Consider the following 21,928-nt stretch of genomic DNA (forward strand, 5'->3'; position numbering starts at 1 on the left):
ATACTAGTTAATAGAGTTGTAAACAAGAGGCAATCGCCCCCTTCTTCTTGAGTTCCATCCACATGGGGTGAATTCTGTTTTCTGAGGTTTACCTGCTGCTAGTGGTAAGGAGAGTGAGTTTAATGAAAGTTACTTGTGGTAGGGTGCAGGAAGATGAGAGGTGTGCTTATGGTTTCCTTATTTCCTAAGTGAAACCAGGTTGTGGCCCTTGTGTTGAAAAAAAGCGTGTGTATTGCTGACTCCTCTAATATTCCATTGGGATTAAACTTGAATTGAACTTTACCACTGCGATCACAAAATTTTGAATACATGCTGCAGACTTTTACATTTTCTTTCATGATTAGGTTCCTTTCTGTGCTTTCTGCAGTTTACAATCAGTTTATCCCACTGTCATGATTGATCCACCAAATTTTGGGTTGAAATCATACCTTGAAGTTACTTTGCAGCCTACATTCTGGAGTCAGTATTAACCATCATTTGTTGTTTGTTTGCTTTATGGCAAGTTATGTTTAAAACAAACTGAATAATAGAGGTTGGGACCAGTGAAACCATTCAGCTTCCTTGACTGGTCCATGATATGAGGTACCCTCTTGTTTTTGTGTAAGCTTGTACATAGAACATTTATAGAGTTTTTTTTTATTTTCTGATTGAATATGTATATATTTTCAATAATAAATTAATTAATTTTTTTTCTCTCTTCCCCCCCCCCCCCCCCCCAAACTATAGAACAAATGGGGAAGTTTTTTCCTGGCGACCAAAATCAGAAATTGAACCTACAGCAAAATTTAAAGATTCTGAACAGTTACCATTGAGACCCAAATCGGTAGAGGTGGACTCAGTTGCAATAAAGAATATGAAAGAAACAGGTATTTTAAAATGTATATAATTAGGGAAATCTAATCTATCATATTAGAAGAAAGAAGAAAGACTTTGTTAGTATGTCAATAACTATTTCTATTGCATAAGTTTCCAAGAAATTGAGTCCATTCTTCTTCTTTCTTTTTTTCTTTTTTTTTTACTGCACCATCTAACAGGGCTTCCATTGTGGATGTTTTGGAATATAAGTCTTTGGTTAATTTTCTGGGATTTTGGTGATCTATGTGTTTTTGGGAATTGTTCCAACATATGAAGTTACAGAAATTGGAAAGTCCACAATAATGTGTACCACTGAAAAAACCATGCTTGTTTAAAGTTGGTATCTGGGAACAAGCAAATGGCAGTATATTGGGAAGAACGAAGACACATTAGCCATAATAAGTAGTTATTTTTTAAAGAGGAGTTTGTCATTGAAACAAAAATATATTATCATAAAGAACACTGTCCTTCCAATAATTATACAAGTGTTCAGAAAAGTAAGCCAATGGCCTAAATCCAGTAGCTAACTCCAACTAAATAAATTCATTGAAATAACAGTTATCTAAGTGTTGAATTAAGAATTCTGCAGCTGATTCAGTGACTGCATTGTAGTTGGAACTAGACATTGGATGCATGCGGCTGTTTGACAGCAGTATGTTTACAGTTTCTTAAACTTTGCAGAATTTCTGGAGCTGGTGAATTGTGAAATTTATGAATTTGTAAACTTGACTCTTGCAAGATTTGCCTCATTATGGTATTCTTTAGCCTACAAGTGGGACAAATGTTGAGATGCTATGTTGTTCAGCTGAGGCTTTTACACCAACATTTGACTGTTCACATCAGTATATTGCAACTCAGCCCCTTCTTCCTTGCAGTCACCTTTTGGTTTTCCCCAGTCTCCAAAGTCTATCATATTCCTTCCTCCCAAAAATATATACCCCCTTCACAAACCTAGGAACTCTGTATTTACCAACCTCTCACTTTCAACCACCGGTCTAATATTTTCTTTTCTGCTCCTCTTCTTTTGTCATTCTGATTCTCAACAATTTTCCTAAGCTGGTTTCCAAAGCATCAGCCTCCATAAGAATCCACTTACGTTGCAATATTTTGTATAGGTACACTACACAACCTATTCAGACACACACAAGTATTCCCTCTCTGTTAGAAAGGAGAAATTGCCCAAAGTGTATAAAAACCACAGTATCAAAGAAGTGAGAAAGCAGTGTGTCAATAGAATACATTTTTCAAAGTGTTATTTTACTCTCAGCTGTAAAATAATTTTCCATACATCAACCATAGAAAGGAATGTTTCAGTGCTCACAGTTGTCCCTTTATCATAAACATATATTTTGAAGAACTGACTGAGAAGTAAATTGTTTTGTGAAGTATAGCAGGTAAATGAAGTAATATATGGATTGGAATGGAGGGCCTGTGTCAAGCAGGTGGAGCACAAAACGTCACCTGTGCACTACTGAGTGTTCAGGGGAAGTTGCTGCTGCTGCTACTTGTGGATATGGAAAAGAGTTTGACAGCTGCCAGATAGAGGTTTTGGGTGGTGCTCCATCTAAAAAGAGACTTAAGTACATGTATGTCACCAACGTGGTGCCAACCTGACACTCTAGTGGTAATAGATATATCTTGTCTTGCTTAAATTAGCAAAACAGAGGATGAAAATAACCAACTCTGGTTCCTTGCTTCTTTGATACATGGGATTCTGAAATACCCCATTCATACATTCTTTAAGAAAATTGAGAACTCAGTAGTTTATTTAATGACACATTGCCAGATGGACTGGCCTAGAAGCCCAGGGTTCCATCCCAAACAAAGTAATAATCCAACTCTATATAGAATTCTTAAGAAAATATACAGCAGAAGCAACTGGGTGCCAAAAGGATATGATATAACATACTAATAAGGAGAAAGCACTGTTTCCAAACTGTTTGTATTACATTTGTTCTCTTTATTTATTTTTTGTTGTATTTGTGGCTGCCACAAACTATGTTGAGTTGGTTGAGACTCGGTGAGATATTCATTGAGCTGCAAAATGTCCCACAGAACAAGGTTTTTACAGTTTCATAAATGTTGTCCATGTTTTTATGATAGAACCAATTGGGAAAAGTATATTTGAAACTCAGGAACAAAAATAATGCTACATAGTGTAATTTTAACTATAGAAGGAGTGCTATAAAACAATTTGGCCCAAAGGCTTTAATGAAAAGCCAGGTTTTAACTTGGCTCTGAATTTTTTCTAATGTTAGTGCCAGTTGAGCATCCAGACAGAAGGAATTCCATAATTGGGATGCCACTGTGGAAAAGCCCCTATTGCTGGCTTTATTATTATTATTATTATTGTTTGTTTGTTTGTTTGTTTGTTTGTTACCCGCCTCTCCTCATGGCTTGAGGCACAGTTAAAACACATCATCATAAAACATTGAAACACACTATCACTATATATACATATATACATACACACACACACACACACACACATTGTGCAGTGATTAAAATACAATTTAAAATTGACTTAGTATGCCTGCCAGAAGAGATAGGTCTTCAGTTCTGTCTTGAATTCTGCCAGCCCATTTAACTGTTGAATCTTCTCTGGCAGGTCATTCCACAGTTGGGGTAGGGTGGTGTGGCGATGGAAAAGGCCTCTGGGTGATGGCTGGTTGGAGTAAATGTCCCTCCAGAGGACCTCTGAGTTTACATTGGAGAAGGAGATCCTATGGTCACTACTTCTTAAATTATGGGTCCTGACTCAAATAGGGCCCACTTAGCTCCATGTTGGGTCATGAAAAATTTAGCAACAGTAAAAGGTTACAGTGTGCTCTGCAGAAATTGCTTCAGTTGTACTTCCTAAAAAGGAAATCAGCCTGTTCTGCAGGCCTTGCAAATGCTGATTAATTATCAGTAAATGTTTGATTTTTATACCTATTTTATATACCTGGGGGTCATGACAAAAATTACTGAATGTTATAGTGTCACGAGTGGAAAAAGTTTAAGAAGCCCTGCCGTAAGTAACCTGAATTCAAACCTTACAGGGCTTTAAAGGTTATAACCAACATTTTGTACTTTACCCTCACCCATCTCCCACAATGTATTTCCCTTACAGCTGTGACACAAATGAGAGCCTATCCAGTAAATCTCAATTACTAGTTATTCATATTTAAATTGAGCTTCTCCCTGAGATATTGAGGTTCTGAGCAATTTAGGTTTTAAATGTTCTGCCGCACTTTGAATTCAGAATGGAAACATATTGAAAGCCAGTGCAGATTATATAATACCTGGTCGGATATCATATACTGTAATGCCCTTGCTTCATTTTCCAAGTTGTCTTTAAAAGTGGCTTGCACAAAGATGCACTGTAGTCTAGTTGAGAAGTTATTGTCTTATTTTGGTGTTCTAGGTGTTGTCTTATTAGCAGAATATATCAAGATGTTTTAGAACATTGCTCAGTCTGTTTTGTACATGTTCAATGTGAACTCGCTGGGGTTGTCACCATTTTCTCTATTTGAGTAAACTGTTTTCTTCAACATCATTTAGGCCTTATGGTCAGTTACTTACCTTCCTTCTTACCTTCCTCTCTTGGATTCTTTCCCAACTGTAATCAGGGCTTTCCCTTAAAAAGCCAAGTTTTACCATGCTGGTGTCCACCTGCCACTGTGTCATAAAATTGCTGAGTTCAGTCTGCTGTTAGATTCTGTTCATGAATCTTAAAGATTTTTTTTTTAAATCCCCTTCATGGTTCAGTGCAATTGAATTAATTATGCTGGATGTTTTACATTAATCTCGCATTGCCCCCATTTAAAAGTGTTATCAGCTATGTGTTTTAAAGCTATGCTATAAAAAAAAATTATGACTACCTAAGAGAAAAATGGTACAATTCGACTTGTTGTGCTTGCTGGTCTCTTTTGTGTTTCTGTCTTCAGTGTTAGTTTTTGGCAAAAAAAAAATGCAAAAGTCATTTGTCCTCTTATGCCTCACTTTGTTTTCTCCATCACAATTTGATTTTGCTATCTCTTGCTGTTAAGCCTAGTGCATCATGCTGCTAAGATGTAATTGGCTAGTTTAATTTTCTATATTAGCCAAAGCTAAAAGACAAAAAAATTGAAAAATTGCTTCGATTACATTGCTTGAAAGATCAAGCCATGTTGGTCTTTCTGCAAGGGCAGAAACACTTCTTTCTATCACTGTAAAATGTTGAAACCAGCACAAAAGGGTGGAGAGATCTGAAATACGCCTCCATAACTTAATACCAGAAAGCATGTGGTCCTTCAGATGTTGCTGAACTTCAATCTCCCATCAAGCTAAGCATGTTAATGGCTGGTGTTCAAAGATGGTAAGAGCCTAGCAACATCTGGAAGGCCAGACATTTTCAAGCCCTGGCCTAGTGTTTGCAGTTTACTGCTGTTTTGGTTGCTGTTTGCTATGAGGAATCCTGCTTCATGGCCACATCATCAAAAGGAAAAAAGTTTTTATTTTTTTAAAAAAAAACACTTTTTGAAGGCCCTCTGCATGTTTACTACATTTCAGATTTCTATTCTGAAAAGACTAATGTTCATGCTTGCTTTTTAAATTTTTTCGTAAATCTGCATACTTCTATACATGTTTTTAAAAAAAATAGTTAAATAGTACATTGCTATATTTAAACTTTTCAGACAGCAAATATATTCCATTCCTTTTTTAAAACCCACATTCCTTTTAATTCCCCAGAGTCTTGTTCTTTTACAGAAGCCACCAAGGACTTGGACATACAAGTTAGATTTTACTTTCCCCAAAAGAGGACAGAACAATGTTCTGTGTCTCTATGTTTGATCCATAGACAAAAGCATACCAGGATAAACATTCATCCAGCAAGATATTTTCATTATGTTTTTGGATATCTTGCTTACACAAAACAACAGTTCCACTTCATGTGCACATGTGTTTTCGGGCTCTGGATGTTTAAATATCATGCTCAACACCCAATCAATGTCTGTGATTTTGAATACTGGAACATTCATGCAGAGTATTTTTATATAATTCATCTCAATAAGGTGCACATTAGATTTGCAAAAATACAGTATTTCTGCATGATATTTGAGGGAAATAGCTAATCCTCAGGTGATCAAACTATACTAGACTATCCGTTAATTCAAGGAGCCAGAACTCTCAGTCAGCAGAACCAATTAACTAAAATTGAATAACACACCCAGAAAGTGTTTCTATGATAGAGTGAAACTGTATCTCATTAAGTTAAGTTTGTCTTTGGCCTTTTCCACACAGCTGTATAAAATCCACATTGAACTGGATTAAATGGCATTGTGGACTTGGATATTCCAGTTCAAATCAGACATTATGGATTATCTGTCTTGATATTCTGGGTTATATGGCTGTGTTGAAGGGCCCTTTATTTGCTTTTAAATACTGCATTCAAATATCAAGTCAGTACAGGGTTTGTGGTATGGTATAGGATGGGATATAGTATTAGGCCTATTTTGATAGGACCTCAATCAATCAGAAATTACATTTATCTAGCAATCTACCAATCCCAATGAGTGATGGTTAACTATGGCCCCTTCTATACTGCCATATAAAATACAGGTTATCTGCCTTGAACTGGATTATATGGCAGTGTAGCCTCACATAATTCTGTTCAAAGTAGATAAAGTGGTAATAATAATAATAATAATAGTAATAATAGTAATAATAGTAATAATATTAACTGAATCACATACATGGGTTTACTGTGCCTTGTAAAGCTGTGATATCAGCATTTTGGTGGTAGCTTCCCCTCCCCTCATCCATGTGTCCAATCTGATTCCCATTTAAACTCTCAGTTCCGTTTTGTCAGTTACAGCAGCAACATCAAAGATATTGTTGGTGAACTATATTTTGGTTTTTGGCTCTCTGGCTTTCTGTTTTCCATTTACTATTTGGCTTTCTTTTGGATTGTGTATTTTGGCTGTAATCTGTATGTTTTCATCAACTTAGCATTTTGGTATCAGTGACCTTCTGCGGCTTGATTCAGCTCTTTCAAGAGATTTATCTTCTGCAGAGTAAAAACATCTGAATGGATTGGTCACTCTTCTGGTTTATTCTGCCTCAGAGAATGCCATAATCTGGGGTCTTACGTCCGCTGCAAGGTTTTTATTCCACACTCATATAAAACCTGCTTAGCTGAACTTAGGGGTTTTCTCTATGAGCAAATCCTGTCTGCTTTGGTCAATTCCATTGAGATAAGTAATGGCTTGCTATTACTTCACTCTTTGAAGCCAACTGCTTCTGGTTCATCAGTCCACCTGGCAATAAAGATATATTTTTAGAACAGATATTTTCAAACATTTCATATTGGTGACACACTATTTTTGAACATACATCATTTCATGCCATAGTCATTCAGTTTTACTAATAAACCAGAGGTTAAACCAACCCCTTATAAGAGATATGAACACATATGTAAATTGTAATAACGAAATTTATGGAGGCACAATATACCTCATGAAAAACTTTCATTCATATTTTAAAATATATATGATTTAGTACTTATTTCACCTACAAACGTCAGGTGACACACTAATGTGTTGTGACACACAGTTTGGAAAGTGCTCTACGAATTAGGGGATTGTTCAAAACTATTCAAGTTTAGCTGTTAGCATCTTGCTTCTGATTCTGCCTCTCAGTCAAAGACAACTACTTTAGCATCTTTGTGAACAATCCAAATGAAGCCCCAATCCCATATTCCAGACCGAGTTGGTCTCTCGGTCTGGAAACCCTATCTTAACCTCCAAGTATACCTCCAAGAGGCAACGAAAGGAATAGGAGGTGAATTGGATCTATCATCGGATTCAGACTAAGGTGCTAATGCCAGCTTGATTCCATTTCTGCTCTCCTTACCTAAAGTTGCATATAGGTCTTGAGCTGTTCTCTCTACCATTCCCTCTGCATTAATTGACTGTACCATATGATGTAGTGAGTTCAAATTGGCTTCTTTTTAAAATTGCTAAGATTATTTTACTCCAACATTAAAAATAAATAAACTATACAGTACACCAAGAAACCTGTCATTCCTCCACAGTTAACTATAAACAGAACACTAGTTGGTCACAGAGTACAGTGAAGTTGCATGTCATTATAAGCAAGAGTTCTGTAGCCCTGCTGCCAAGTGTTGTTTTTTTTTTCTCCTCCAGCATGACAAACCATGACCTTTGGTCGATTGCTGGTGATGTCAAAACCTGGTAGGAGGTTCCTCTCTCGCATGAATACAGAGGCGGGGAGATATATGTGGTTTTGAGTTTTCTTCTTTGGCTGCAGAGAGAGAAATAAGCTTTACTGTCTCCCTCCTGTCAAGTTTGAATATAACAATGGGCAAAAGAACATGCATGTGAACAACATAAGCATATTCCCTTTCATCCATGACTTGTTCATAATGAGGCCTAAACTTAGCAGCAGCCAGCCATCAAGCATGATTGCAGTTTTATGAACTGTTGCTGCAAGCAAAAGTGTTTGGCAGCAGGAGCTACATTGTGGTTTTGAAAAGATAATCATGGAGAGTCACACATACGTTGACTTTACTATGTAGTTTTACAGTCACCTTTCTGTATAATAATTACTAATTTTTAGTTTTAATTGCTATCTTAAATTCACTCTTGGTATTCCTGTGAGTAAGTTTCAAACTGGCATCAATTTGGTCCAAAATCCTCAAAATATGCCCACAGGACCAGCATAAAAATGTCCAGATTGTCCAGACCTGAGGCCCCTATGTCATACAATGCTAGCATCCAGTTTGTCAGCCACATGTTGATATTCCCATGAGTAAGTCTCAAATTGGAAATCTGCTTATACTTGTTGCACTTGTTCTAGTTATGACCAGATTTTATTTTATTTCTGCACTCACAACTTGGTTTTGAAAAATAAAAATTAAGATTCAGTGCCGTTTATGGGAGTCCCTTCGTAGCAAAGGATATGTTGCTAGGTTGAACGTAGTATTGATATTCCAAAAATGTTCTTCTCCTGCACGATATTTTGTCCAGAATCTTCTCTAGATTTTCCTCTCCTTGACTTTTCTTTCCAGATTTTGTTTCCTATCCTGCTTGACATATTTCCCTTCTTACGTGTCAGGAAATTACCCTTCCCTTCTCCATTTTGGTAAGATGACTTTCTATATATAGCAATCCACATTCTTTGTACCATGTGTGAGTTCTTGATTCTAAGTTAATTCTGTATTAATTAACCCATATCTAATATAGAATTAACATTTAACATGTAAAGTATTTATTTGAACACCTCTTCCTTGGCAAGTTAGTTTTCTGTGTTTCATGTCTTTGCTATCAGTGTTAGATGACAAAATGTAATTTTTGGATGGTTTTGACACATCATTCCATTAAAGAAATTACACTGTGAATAGTAAGGGAGTATTTCCCCCTCTCCCCCCACCAAAATTTGTCTTGATTAATGAACTTATATTAGCCATCCACAATGGTAGTGGGTTTTGCATATTTCACATGGGCCTCAGGTTAAAGCGACATGCCAGGACAAAAGCTCTACCAGGCCTTTCGCTATAGTCTTCAACTAGGGTTTTAATCGGGCTACAGGAGAGGCCCTAGTGTCGATTTATTCTCTAGGAGTAGCTAAGGAAGAGGCATCCAAATGGAGCTGGGAGTGGAGGCATCTCCAACACACATATCATGTTTAGAGCTCTGCCTAATCCAGGATTGCTTCCATAGTATTTAATGATTGTTCATTCATCCATGGTTGCTAAGTTTTTTTCTGTATTAGATGTAGCCTAATAGATTGCTTCTATTTTCAGTTTGACATGCTAAAGTATCATACTTAGATTCTTAGATAGATTTTGAGACAAATAGTCTGATTATGCTAAAAAGAAAATGTTTTCTATGCTTGCATTCATTCTCTAATGTCGGTGTTGCTAATATTACATCAGTTCGATTGCATTGAATTTAACACAAATAATAATCCTCAAAATATATGTTACATGTGTTTAATAAATTAGGAGAACTGTGAAAATTAAATTTTATGCTTTGCTTGCTCACCCAAATGAGCATAAAATACTCATGTTTTGTTTTGTTTCACAGTATAAATTATGCATGCAATGAAATAATATTATATGTGCTTTGTCAATTAAAGTTTTTGGCAGCATAACTTTGGCAGCGGTATACAAATAAAGTAAATAAATAAATAAATAAATTTACATCACATACATCAATGTATGCACCCATGCATAAAAATAATTCGAGAAATTCTTTTTAAAAAAAATCACACTTACAAAGGAAAACAGTTACCTAACAACTATGGGCAATTAAAGTAGTAGAATGTGAAAAAAGGAGTTGGTTTGCTTCATAAAAAAGACACACACACTCATAAACAATACTATTCCAGAAAACAAGAAAGGCAAGCAATGGATTATGGTAATCAAAAGACCAGAAATTAAAACTCAGAGAGACCAAGCTTCAGTCAACAAATGCTTGCCTCAAACCTTCTTTCTATCTGTTATTAAAAGCTTTAAAAACAACTACGACTACAAAGAGATGCAGGACTTTAGTAGCCTTGGTAGAAGACTTCAAACCAGCTTTGCATTGTCGTCATGTGACCATGTTGGAACTATCCTGACCTTTCTCCTCCTATAATCGTAGTCTGAATCAAACTCTGCTGTTCTGCCAGAACCAAATTATTTCAATCTGATTCAATGAAGAATCAGATTGCAGTGGTCCAAAACAGGATGACTTTTTTTGTTTAGGACTTCTTTTCCTTTATTTTTCATGTTTTAAAGTATTGCAGATTTACATGTTTAAAAGTGTGTTCTCTTCTACTGATAAAAAGGTGGTATACCTATACACTATAACAACAGTGTGTGCTCATGGTGCATTGTTTAAATTGTAAGAAAATTGAAAAATATTAAAATAGGAAGTTTATCACAGTCAAAAACTGGGCTTTGTTTGGTTCTACTTTATAAATCATCTCGCCACGTTCTATCAACATATTCTCAGAGCATAATACATTTACCAGACATTTCAAAGATAAAATACCTTGTATTTGCCTCAAGGTAGATAGATCAAATACAGTACTGCCTGTAAGATATTAAAAGAATACCAATTGTTTCTCTTTAATGAGTTAAGTTTAGTTGCCGAGAGCTAAAATTCTTGATCGTGTCACTGGCTACCAGTCTTTGCCCTGTAAAGGGGATTCACTAGATGGATTAATTGTCTTAATTAAAAGCTAATTAATGCCTTCCTGTGGGAGAGGAATGGTATCAACTGCTCTTTACAAAGCCTTATTAATTACAGAACCTTACTAGTATTAATTACTGGTTACTCTCAAAACTCTTTTGTGGAGAAAAGGCTATATGATTCCAAGTTCTCCTGAATGAGATAGCTTCTTGAGATGACTATCAAATGGTTTTCAAGCTTTGTTGTCAGTACAAAAGCGAAGCATCATCAGCTTGATGATGCATCACTGACCTATGTTTGATGACATCAACAACCATTTTATTCTATTTCTGCACTGTGAGTGATGAATTTAGATGCGTAGTGGTATGGTGGATCATTTTCTTGTAGGTGATGATGCTGAAGGAAGAACTTTCACTCTATCATTTGAAGTACGGCAGAATTCTGTCTTGTTACCATGTTCTTAAAAATTAAATGAAGCTACAATCCAAAGATTTGGAGTCAAGTGATACTAGTGTTCTGGTGGGGCAGTAGAAATGATTATAGGTTGGAAGAGAGAAAAATCAACTGACATTAAGATCACAGTTTCTTATCAATATTAAAACAGAAAAAAACCAGCTCATTTTCAAACTCAATTAAAGATACTGGTAATGATATATCATGCCATCAAGGAAATATTTTGAATTCATTTTTCAAAATGCATCCTCTCTGACATGTTACTAACCAGGCTGTCTGGTATACAGAGACTCTCAGGGAAACAAAATGGAAAGAGCAACTAAAGTGCAGATAGTGGAAAACCCGACTTCTATGTAACAAGACACAATATAGATAACATCTCCGTCCCTGTAAGGTGGCAGTACATGCAGTGAAGAAAACTTCCGTCTCTGCACATATAGCTCCTGCAGATTCATGTCCAGCTGAGTTGTTCAGAGTTGTGAAAGGTTTAAACTAGGTACCCGCCCCTCCAAATCAATTTCTAAGACCTTCAATCGCTCACTGTGGTGCCGTTAAAAACATTTTGTAGGTAAAATTGCTTGCATAAGAGCCAACTTAGACACTGTAATTGGAGCAGAAGTTGCTAAAGAGTTGTTCAGCACCTCTTTGAATGGGATTATACTGGATCAGTTTCAATTGATACGTCCTGTTGATGTGAACAAACTGCTGGAGCAAGTAATGAGGAAACTTTCTTTCCATAACCTCTGGTTTCTTGGCTTGTTGTCTAAGAAGGAAATGCAGTTCAATCCTCAAATATAGCACATTATCACTGTATCTCTCAGGGAAGTGAATTTTGCATCCTGTTAAAAGAAGCAGTAGTTAGACCACTGCTGAAAAAGTCCTCTCTAGATCCCTTGTACCTTAATAATTACAGACCAGGTGATTAAGAAGACAGTTGCCTTCCTACTCCACCCTGTCTTGGATGACACTTCCTTGACCCATTTCAAACTGATTTCAGAGCAGGATACGGAGCTGAGACTGCTATGGCCACCTTGGTGAATGAACATTGACAGGGGGAGTGTGTTCCTGTTGGTGCTTCTAGATTTCTCAACAGTGTTCGATACCATCAACCTTGGTATCTTTCTGAAATGCTGGGGGTGGGGGACTGAAGACACTTTGTTGCAGTGCTTCCTCCATGCCTCTCAGTCAGGCTCCAGATGACGGTGCTTGAGAATACTTGCTCCTCAAAAAAAGGAGATGTTATGAGATATCCCACAAAGGGCCATTCTATCCCCAATGCTTTTTAACATTTACATGCAACCGCTGGAAGAGATCATGCCGAGGAATGGAGTAGGATGCTATCAGTACACTGATTACACCCAAATATCTTTATCTATGCCTTCAAAAACAGCTTTAGTTAAGGATAACTTTACTCCTCTGAATGAATGCCTGGAGGTGATAATGGGCTAGTTGAAGAAAAATAAATTGAAACTGAATCCAGACAAGACAGTGCTGCTAGCCCTCCTGACCTAGGAATGGAGATGTGTCAGCCAGTTCTAGATGGAGTTAGAAAGACAGTGTTAACAGCTTTGGGAGTCCTCCTAGATCCAGCTCTCTAAATGTCAGCCCAGGTAGATATAACACCCCTTCCTAGGATCGGAGGATCTAAATATGGTAGTACAAATTCTGGTAACCTCAAGTTGGACTTGTGCAATGTGCTTTATATTGGGCTATCTCTGTACCAAGTTTAGAAACTCCAAATTAGTTCAAAACACGGCAGCCAGATTAGTTACAGGAACATCTCAGAGTGAGCCTATCACACTCTGACTAAAGTCACTCCAGTGGTTGCCAAATATTTTCAGGGGAGAGTATAAAGTGTTGATTATAATCTTTATAACCCTACCATGGTTTGGGTCCAGGTTACCTACAGGATCACCTTCTCCCATATAAACAGTGTGGTCCTCTTAGGGACATTTACTCCAACCAGACAGAACCCAACTGGAAATAATCACCCAGAGGAATTTTTCATTGACTGTCCCAAGACTCTGGAATGACCTGCCAGAAGAGCTTCAACAGCTAAATTAGTTGTCAGATTTTAAAACGCAAATGAAGACCCATCTCTTCCAGCCAGACTGCCCAGTCAATTTTATCTTGTGAATTTTATCTGCATTTATCAGTGAATTTTAAGCTGCATTTTATCTATGTGTATCTTGTGTTGTATCTTTTTGTTTTAATGATATTGTATCCTGCTTGGAGCTGCAAGGAGAGATTGATAGTAAATACATGGTGATGGTTAGTTATTATCATTATTATTATTGTGCAGTTGCCACATGGCAATTAAATAACTGAGTGACTAAATTTTAAATATATGTGGCATGTGTTGTTCTCAGTTGCATTTCTGGTGGTACTTTATTAATATGAACTACTTTTCAAACTAATTGATGCTATCTCCGATTTAACATATTTGTATTTTGTAATGGAATGTAAATAATGTATTTGTATTTTGTAATGGAGTGTAATGTAATTTCAAAGTCTAAATTGAGTCTTCAAAGTTGTAATTATGGCTCTGTTCTCAACTTTTTCCTAGACCTCATAAGTTTTGATGACATTATATCTACCTCAGAAAACCTGTCACATCCCACAGCAAATAGGCCAAAGATGCCTGGCAGGAGACTTCCTGCTCGTTTCAATGGCAATAATTATGTGAGTACATAAACTCTTATCTTTTTCTAGATTAATCTTAGGCATTTGGTTTTCACCCGAAAAGGGTTTCACTTGAAAAGTCTTATTATTTTAGTGATATACAGTTTTTCTATCAAAGACTAGTGCTGTACAACCAGAACAACAAATAATAACAGCTCCATGAAGCAGCCGAAAGGAATGGATGGTTTTGTAAAATAGATGTTGAAAAATGGACTCATCAAATGCTGTAAATAAGAAATCTTGTGGATCAGAATTATTTCTTGCCTGATCTCAGTGAATTTGCTGTTACCTCGGCTGAGGATTTCATCAGTAACCCTTTCTGGCCTCTGGAAAAGGAAATCACCTGAACAGACATCTGAGCCCAAATAAAGACCTGATTTCTAGAAACTGAGGACAGAAAATCCCATAATATCTGCTTTGAACTGGGTTATCTGAGTCCACACTGCCATATATTCCAGTTCAAAGCAGAAAATGTGGGATTTTGTTCAGCTATGTGGAAGGGGTCTGAGGGCTCTTCTATATCCCAGAATATCAAGGCAGAAATCCCACATTATCTGAGTGTGGACTGAGATAACCCAGGGCAATCTCTCAAAACAGATATTGTGGGATTTTCTGCCTTGATATTCTGGGATATAGGGCTATGTAGAAGTTAATGATACAGAGGTTATTGGGATTACAACCAAAGTAGCCTTAGTAAAAAAAAAAATTGGAATGAGCTAACCCAAGGGTGTAAAACAGCATGAAGTCTGGGTCTATTTTTCCCACACTTCAGTGGGCTGCATTTGACACATGATGTATTCTGTGCTGATCCCCAGTTTAGCCAAACTTGGACTAAATTCCACTTGAAAACATTGTGTGGTGCTGGCAGGAAGAAAACTATTATTTCCTTGCCATAGAGAACTTTTTCAAGTAATCAACACCTTGTTACATTCTGAATCACAAGAAAGAAGTGTAGACTATTCAATAACTTGTTGGAACAAACCTGATGAAAAATGCAGAATTATACAGATACATTGTGACTTAAATACTAAAGTTGATATTCCCTATGCAGATAACATGCCCCTGCTTGTTATTTTTCCATTTGTATATTCCAAAAATGTAGACAGGATCCTTGGCTGAAGGAGTCATTTGTTTTTTGGGAGTTTGATAGTTTCGACCCTCATTCATAACAATAGAAATGGAGAGCTGGTCCGCTAAAGAAAGGGGAAAAGAAATGTCTGTAGTAAGGCAGAGTTCCTGTGTGCCTAAAGGGGGTGGTATTAAGAACTTAGATGAGAAGGCTCTTCATTAATGCCTTCATAATGGATTTTTGATTAGTTTCCCACATTCTGTTCTTGGACACATGCAAGAATATGTGATAGCATATCGCTGGATGAGACAAATTATTTAGATTCACTGGAGTCTGCTGGTCACAGCTTTGGCTACCTTTTTGGATAATGGTGTTACTACTTAGAATTGAAATGGGATTCAGTTGGCATTGTTACTTCTTGATGTGTGTAAAATACTCAACATTGCAAAAGTGCAAAATATTTTTATTGTGGAAAATTTTAATTTAACAAAAGCAAGCTGACATCTTTTGATTGTATAAGTATTCAGTTCACCACAAACACTTGAGCCAATAGTTGATACAGATAAAGAAGGAGAAAGGAAGAAGAAAAAAGAAGAAAAATGTGGACCAGCCACTGGCAGTCCCTGCCACAGATTCTTAATTGAATTCTGTTTTGTTATCAGGGAAATTCTTAATAATTATTGATAAAGCTGTAAGTCTTGGTTTTAGACAACAAGGAAGAGCTAGGTTGCTTTTGTGTACTTAATTTTTGTGCCACAAAATAACTTAGAGGTAAAGGTTACCCTTGACATTGATTCTAGTCGTGTCTGACTCGGGGGGTGGTGCTCATCTCCATTTCTAAGCCAAAGAGCTGGCATTGTCTGTAGATGCCTCCAAGGTCATGTGGCCAACATGACTGCATGGAGTGCCATTACCTTCCCACCGAAGAGGTACCTATTGATCTACTCATATTTGCATGTTTTCGAACTGCTAGGTTGGCAGAAGCTGGGGCTAACAGCGGGAGCTCACCCTGTTCCCTGGATTAAAACTGCCGACCTTTTGGTCAGCAAGTTCAGCAGCTCAGCGGTTTAACCCACTGTGCTACCAGGGACTCCTATATAGCTTCACAATTGAGTATTTGGAGTACATCAAATGGTAACAATGCCCAGTTAAAGTCATTTCAGTTCTAGTTGACAAGTCAAAGAATAGAAATAAATTTGTAAGTATCAGGTTTCTCATAAAAGCAAAATATGCTGAGTGTTATAAAGATGGACAAAATCTGTAGAGCTTGCATAATAACATTCATATATGCACTTCTCAAATATGGCTTGATTTCTACTTCACCTTTTTGTCTCCTCCAGTCTGCTCAAACATTAAGCATGGATAAAGCTGTGAAGGTGCATAAAGAAGAGGAAGAAAGTGCCAAACTAAAGCCATCTGAGATTAGAAAGGTACAATGCTGACTTGTCTGTATTACTTGCAAGAAGACATTTGACAGGTTTAGTGATTATCTTTAAAATATTATTGTATTCATTGGTATGAGATAACTGATATAGTAACACATCAGGTTTGGGCACCTGCCAATGGCTTCAACCTTTATTGGGCCCTGGAGGACTGTACTTACCTCAACCCAGTTGGGTTCATACTAGCCTTCCTCCTTCCCTGTGTTACATACTTGTCTTCAGTAGTTCAACAGCAATTATATAATTACTTATAATCTGGTTTTCATGTTAAAATGTTGGTGATCTGGTAAGTGTGCTTTAGTAATTTGTGATGTTTCTCCCCCTACTTCTCGTTTTAAATCCTCCTCCTAGATTCATCCTACCTCTGTTCATGTCCAGCATTTATTTTTAAAGTTTTAACTACTACATTTGCACCGGCCATAGTTTTTTAAATCTCTATGTGTTTTGTCTATATGTGATTTATATTAATTGTATTGTTTATTTGCTTATTGTTTGCTGTTTTTATTGATGTATTGTTGGGTTTGGCCTCATGTAAGCCACTCTGAGTCCCTTGGGGAGATGGTGGCGGGGTATAAATAAAGTTGTTATTATTATTATTATTATTATTATTATTATTATTATTATTATGTGAATGTCAGGTGAATGAAGAGAATTAGAACACTCTGAAATAAATCCAGTTTTCTCTGTATGGACATTGAAAGGAGTATGCTTTAAATCACAATAGTGTCCATCATCAAAAATAATATTTTAAATTGCTGTTCTGTACAAGGGTGCCAGATGCTTAAAGTACTTTGTTTCTTGTTCGAACAAATGTGACAGCACTCCCCACCATAACTCCTATTTAGATTATTTTTCTCTCTCTTTTTGCAGTCGTTTGTATTTACTTCACCACTTCTGTCTTCGATACCAAAAGCAAATTCTGTTTCTGGGGAAACAAAACTCAAACAAGAAATAGATGAAGGTGGAAAGCCTTCCCTGGAAGAGCTGAGGTCTCAGATCTTTGACCTCCTAATTGTGGTAGAAACATTAAAAAAAGAACATGGGTAAGAAGTGTTCACATCTTTTCACCAAGCTAGAACGGATCTGAAGATTATCATTTTGCAGCATAGCTATTTCATCTGTATTATCACTGTCATCATGTTTTTATTACAATATACCTCTAGGATTAATACTGAAGTGATTGCTTGAGTCAGTGAATGATCATTAGTTTTCCCAGATTTCAGGATAAGGGCCTACACGTGTAGGCCTGATTTTTCTGGGTTGCAGAACAAGGAGAGCAATCTCAGAATAGGAATTTTGCTCTTAGATAATGTTTTATTATGCTGTTGCCCCTTCCTAAAGCACCGTTACTGTAGATCTTTTGGGGAAGAGCCCTTTTGCCATCTCTTTCTTCTCTTCCTTTACCTCAAAAATTTCCCAGGGCCGAGTGGTCATCAGGAGAAAATACTGTGTTGCCTCAGTATTTCTTTCATCAATAATCAATCACTAAATATGGTAGTGCTGCTAATTTCTGCCTTTTTCACACTGCACAATTATAACACTTTGACAGCACTGTAAGTTTTGTACCTACATCATATATTGGGTTTGTAATTTGATTCAGTATTAGATAGGGTATTCTAACTACAGTGGTTGGCAGTTAAAATCTGGGGAGCAGGGTGAGCCCAGCTTCTGCCAACCTAGCAGTTTGAAAACATGTAAATGTGAGTAGATCAATAGGTACCGCTTCTGCGGGAAGGTAACAGCACTCCATGTAGTCATGCTGGTCACATGACCTTGGAGGTGTCTTCGGACATCGCTGGCTCTTTAGCTTAGAAATGGAGATGAGCACCACCCCCGAGTCAGACACGACTAGACTTAATGTCAGGAGAAACCTTTACCTTAATTTTATGGTTATTTTGAAGATGAGAGAAGATGCTGCAATATGGCCATTTAAAAAATAAAGAAAATATTGCCGAAAAGGTGTACTGGTTAATGGGAAGAACTAATTTAAAGCAACAGTTTAGGAAGTATTTTTATTTAGACCATTTTATTTGGTTGGGCTAAATTTCCCACATGTTAAAATTAGTGAGGACAAAAGTGTTCACAGAGCTGGGAAGAGTATATGTATGTGGTTTTTTATTCAAAGCAGAGCTTGGAAAATGCACTTGGTTGGGTTGCTCATGTGTGGTGTTAAAAGCAGTGCTGCAGAGGTGTTAAACTAACTGTAGGAGTTTTCATTGCTTCTAGTTCAGTGCTGAACTTGATTTTTTTCTAACTAATGAACTACTTTCTCATTTACAATATATATTTATACACACACACACAATTATATATACACACATATAATTTCACAGTGTAATAGTCACCTCTGTGTAATAATCGCACTCCCATTTTACTGTGCATAAATTATAGCCACGCAGATATAATTTTCACATGATAGCATTAATTAAGGTTATCTTCAACTTTTAAAGGAGAGAACTGGACAAATTAAAAAAAGAATTGGAGGAAGAGAAGAAGATGCGTAGCCACCTAGAGGTAATGTATTTGAGTAAGAAAATTGGAGGAGTAGTCAGCTTTATTTTGTACGGATTACAATATTTATATTTATGTGAATATCCAGATAGCATGTAATAAAGCACCCACTGTTTGATCTCAGATGCTTTGCCTTGATCCTTTGTGATAAAGGCATCCTCGTAAATGCACCCTTATGGTACTCATGGGATCCATGCCACTGTAGTTTTTGAACTGCCAGCTCTCTTTCGACCAGGTTAATACGGTCCAAATCAAAGCATTTCCCTACTCCCAGGACACTCTGAAGCCCCTTCTACTCTACCATATAATTCACATTATCAAACTGGATGATCAATATTGTCTGCTTTGAAGTGGATTATATGACTCTATACTGCCATATAATCCAGTTCAAAGCAGATAATCTGGATTTTATATGGTAGTGTAGAAGGGGCCCTAGACTTTTTCTACACTGTCCTTACATCCCAGGATCTGATCCCAATTTATCTGCTTTGAACTGGATTATATGAGTCTCTACTGCTGAATAATCTGGGATCAGATCCAGGGATATAAATTTAGTGTAGAAGGGGCGTAAGAGCTCACTCAGGGCAAGAATTACTAGTTGTCCTCTAAGCAGCTACCTAGAAAACATCATTGAAGCTGTTGGCAAAAGGCTCCTTTGTTGTCTTTTTTTTCCTTGCTTTTGCTGCTGCCCAAAGGCAAAGATGAGCATTTGATAAAAGGAAGAAGGAGAAATACTGACATGTGCTTTTTGTCAGAGAGCAAAACCTACCTTCCTCACAATAGAGGTCAGTAGGGGCTTTTAAAAATCTTGAGCCCCAGGTGAGGGCAGGGAGGCTAATTAAATGAGGAACTGATTTTTTTTAAAAATCAGGAACTAAATTGGAAGAATATTTGAGAATTTGGGAGCTGTCAGCTGTTCCCCCCATTCCCAAGTTTGGCCCACATGTTTACGTGTATGCATATATTGACTTCCACACCAGTGTTGTATGCTTATATACAGGCCTCGATCAACATCAGGTAGCTCCTTTAAGATATGTTCAAAATTGTGGTGAGAAAGCGGCCCATACATGCTTAGTTTTAAGGCAAGCTCAGTATTCTAAATAATGAACAGAACCACAGTCACAGAATCAGGGCAAAAGACAGGCAGTGGAAGAAAAATATACAGACAGGCATTTCCAAAGTAAAAGAAAAAAGAAAGAATTCTTCAGTTTTTGGTCAGCTTTCCCATAATGGGATTTGCTCATGAAAAAAGGCATGGCATTTATTCCAAGTGAAGTACCATATATACTTGAGAAAAGCTGAGTTTTTCAGCCCTATTTTTAGGCTGAAGAAGCCCTCCTCGGCTTATACTTAAGTCAAGGTTATTTATTATTTTACTGTTATTATTATTATTATTATTAATTTTATTTATTTTTATTCTATTTATTATTATTACATTTACATTATTTTACTCTATTATTATTTTATTATTTTTTATTTATTATTATTATTACATTTATTATTTTACTCTATTATGTTTATTATTTTACTCTAACATTGTTATTATTACAATTATTATTTTATTTATTATTTTACTCCATTATTATTATTATTATTATTATTATTATTATTATTATGAAATTTACCAGTAGCTGCTGCATTTCCCCTCCTTGGCTTATACGTGAGTCAATAGGTTTTCCCAGTTTTTTGTGGTGAAATTAGGTGCCTCAGCTTATATTCGGATCGGCTTATACTTGAGTATATACAGTAATTCTATAAGAATAAATCTTATGATAATGCCACTAAGCCCACAGGCTAAATTAAAATGGTTAAAATAAATTAAAAATTCCTTAGAAAGCATATGCAAGAAGTCTGCTTCTATTTTATATAATAAATTGACTCCAGCAGTACCTTCCTTCCAAGGAGTTAAATTATGTATAGAGTTGTGGTTGTAGTGTATATGTAGGTGGGGCATATCACAGTGAACTTAGTTCAATAAGTACTGTTAAAATATGTTTAATTCCTGGCAAATTTGTGTAGAATTAAGAAGTATTAATTGTGTTATTAACATTTCAATTTGTGTTCTCCACAGGTAGAAATAGAAAAACTCAAGAAAGCGGTCACAACATCTTGAAAGAGCTATAGACCACGGGTCTCTATTGTGCCAGGAGTTCAGTCTAAAAATGAATGAACTTGTCTTTTTATTTCAAAGAAACAAATTGTTGCATTCCATTTTTTAAAAGAGAATAAATTAATCTTATATTCAGTGACTGTAAGAGAAGAAATGAATATTTTTGTTTTGTTTCCTGCCAATATAGGAGAGGCCTTATTTCTTACTGTGCTGGAATAGCAGACCTTTATTTTCTTGGTTTGCTTGAAATACTACTGAAACTGTATTTAAAAGAGAGAGAGAGAAGAGGGGTTCTAAATAGATTTTTATTGAAGATCTATAGTATAATTTTTAAGAGACCTGTGCTTTAATTAAGGCAATATATCTTTGCAAAGTAATCTGTTTAAAAAGTCTATAGGGAGGCACATAGTGTAGCCTTGTAGTTATATAGTCAATACTTTTACCACCATGCTAAAGGGAATATGATATATATATTTCACATTCCTATCCAGGGTTACACGGTTGTGCCTGTCATCAGTGAGGGTATTAATAATATACTGTTTTGTAGTTCAGGATGATCATGAAAGTATATTCTTACTATGAAGACGATGAGTCACCAGACCTATGCCATACAATATATAGATATCTCCTCAAGAAGAGGGAT

At 36.4% G+C, this 21,928-nt stretch overlaps 1 protein-coding gene across 1 annotated transcript in view; it reads left to right on the top strand.

Annotated features, from left to right (window-relative positions):
• CD2AP (CD2 associated protein) overlaps nt 1–21,424 on the top strand; it is a 64,405-nt gene extending 42,981 nt beyond the window's left edge. The window contains exons 13-18 of the mRNA XM_060785256.2: nt 727–866; nt 14,038–14,153; nt 16,563–16,652; nt 17,535–17,707; nt 19,115–19,178; nt 21,247–21,424. Of these exons, the coding sequence (XP_060641239.2) occupies nt 727–866; nt 14,038–14,153; nt 16,563–16,652; nt 17,535–17,707; nt 19,115–19,178; nt 21,247–21,288 (625 nt within the window). The 3' untranslated portion in view covers nt 21,289–21,424. The remainder of the gene's footprint in view (nt 1–726; nt 867–14,037; nt 14,154–16,562; nt 16,653–17,534; nt 17,708–19,114; nt 19,179–21,246) is intronic.
• Nucleotides 21,425–21,928: the final 504 nt, after the last annotated feature.

The sequence above is a fragment of the Anolis sagrei genome, chromosome 1 (genome assembly GCF_037176765.1).
Source record: "Anolis sagrei isolate rAnoSag1 chromosome 1, rAnoSag1.mat, whole genome shotgun sequence".
NCBI lineage: Eukaryota > Metazoa > Chordata > Lepidosauria > Squamata > Dactyloidae > Anolis > Anolis sagrei.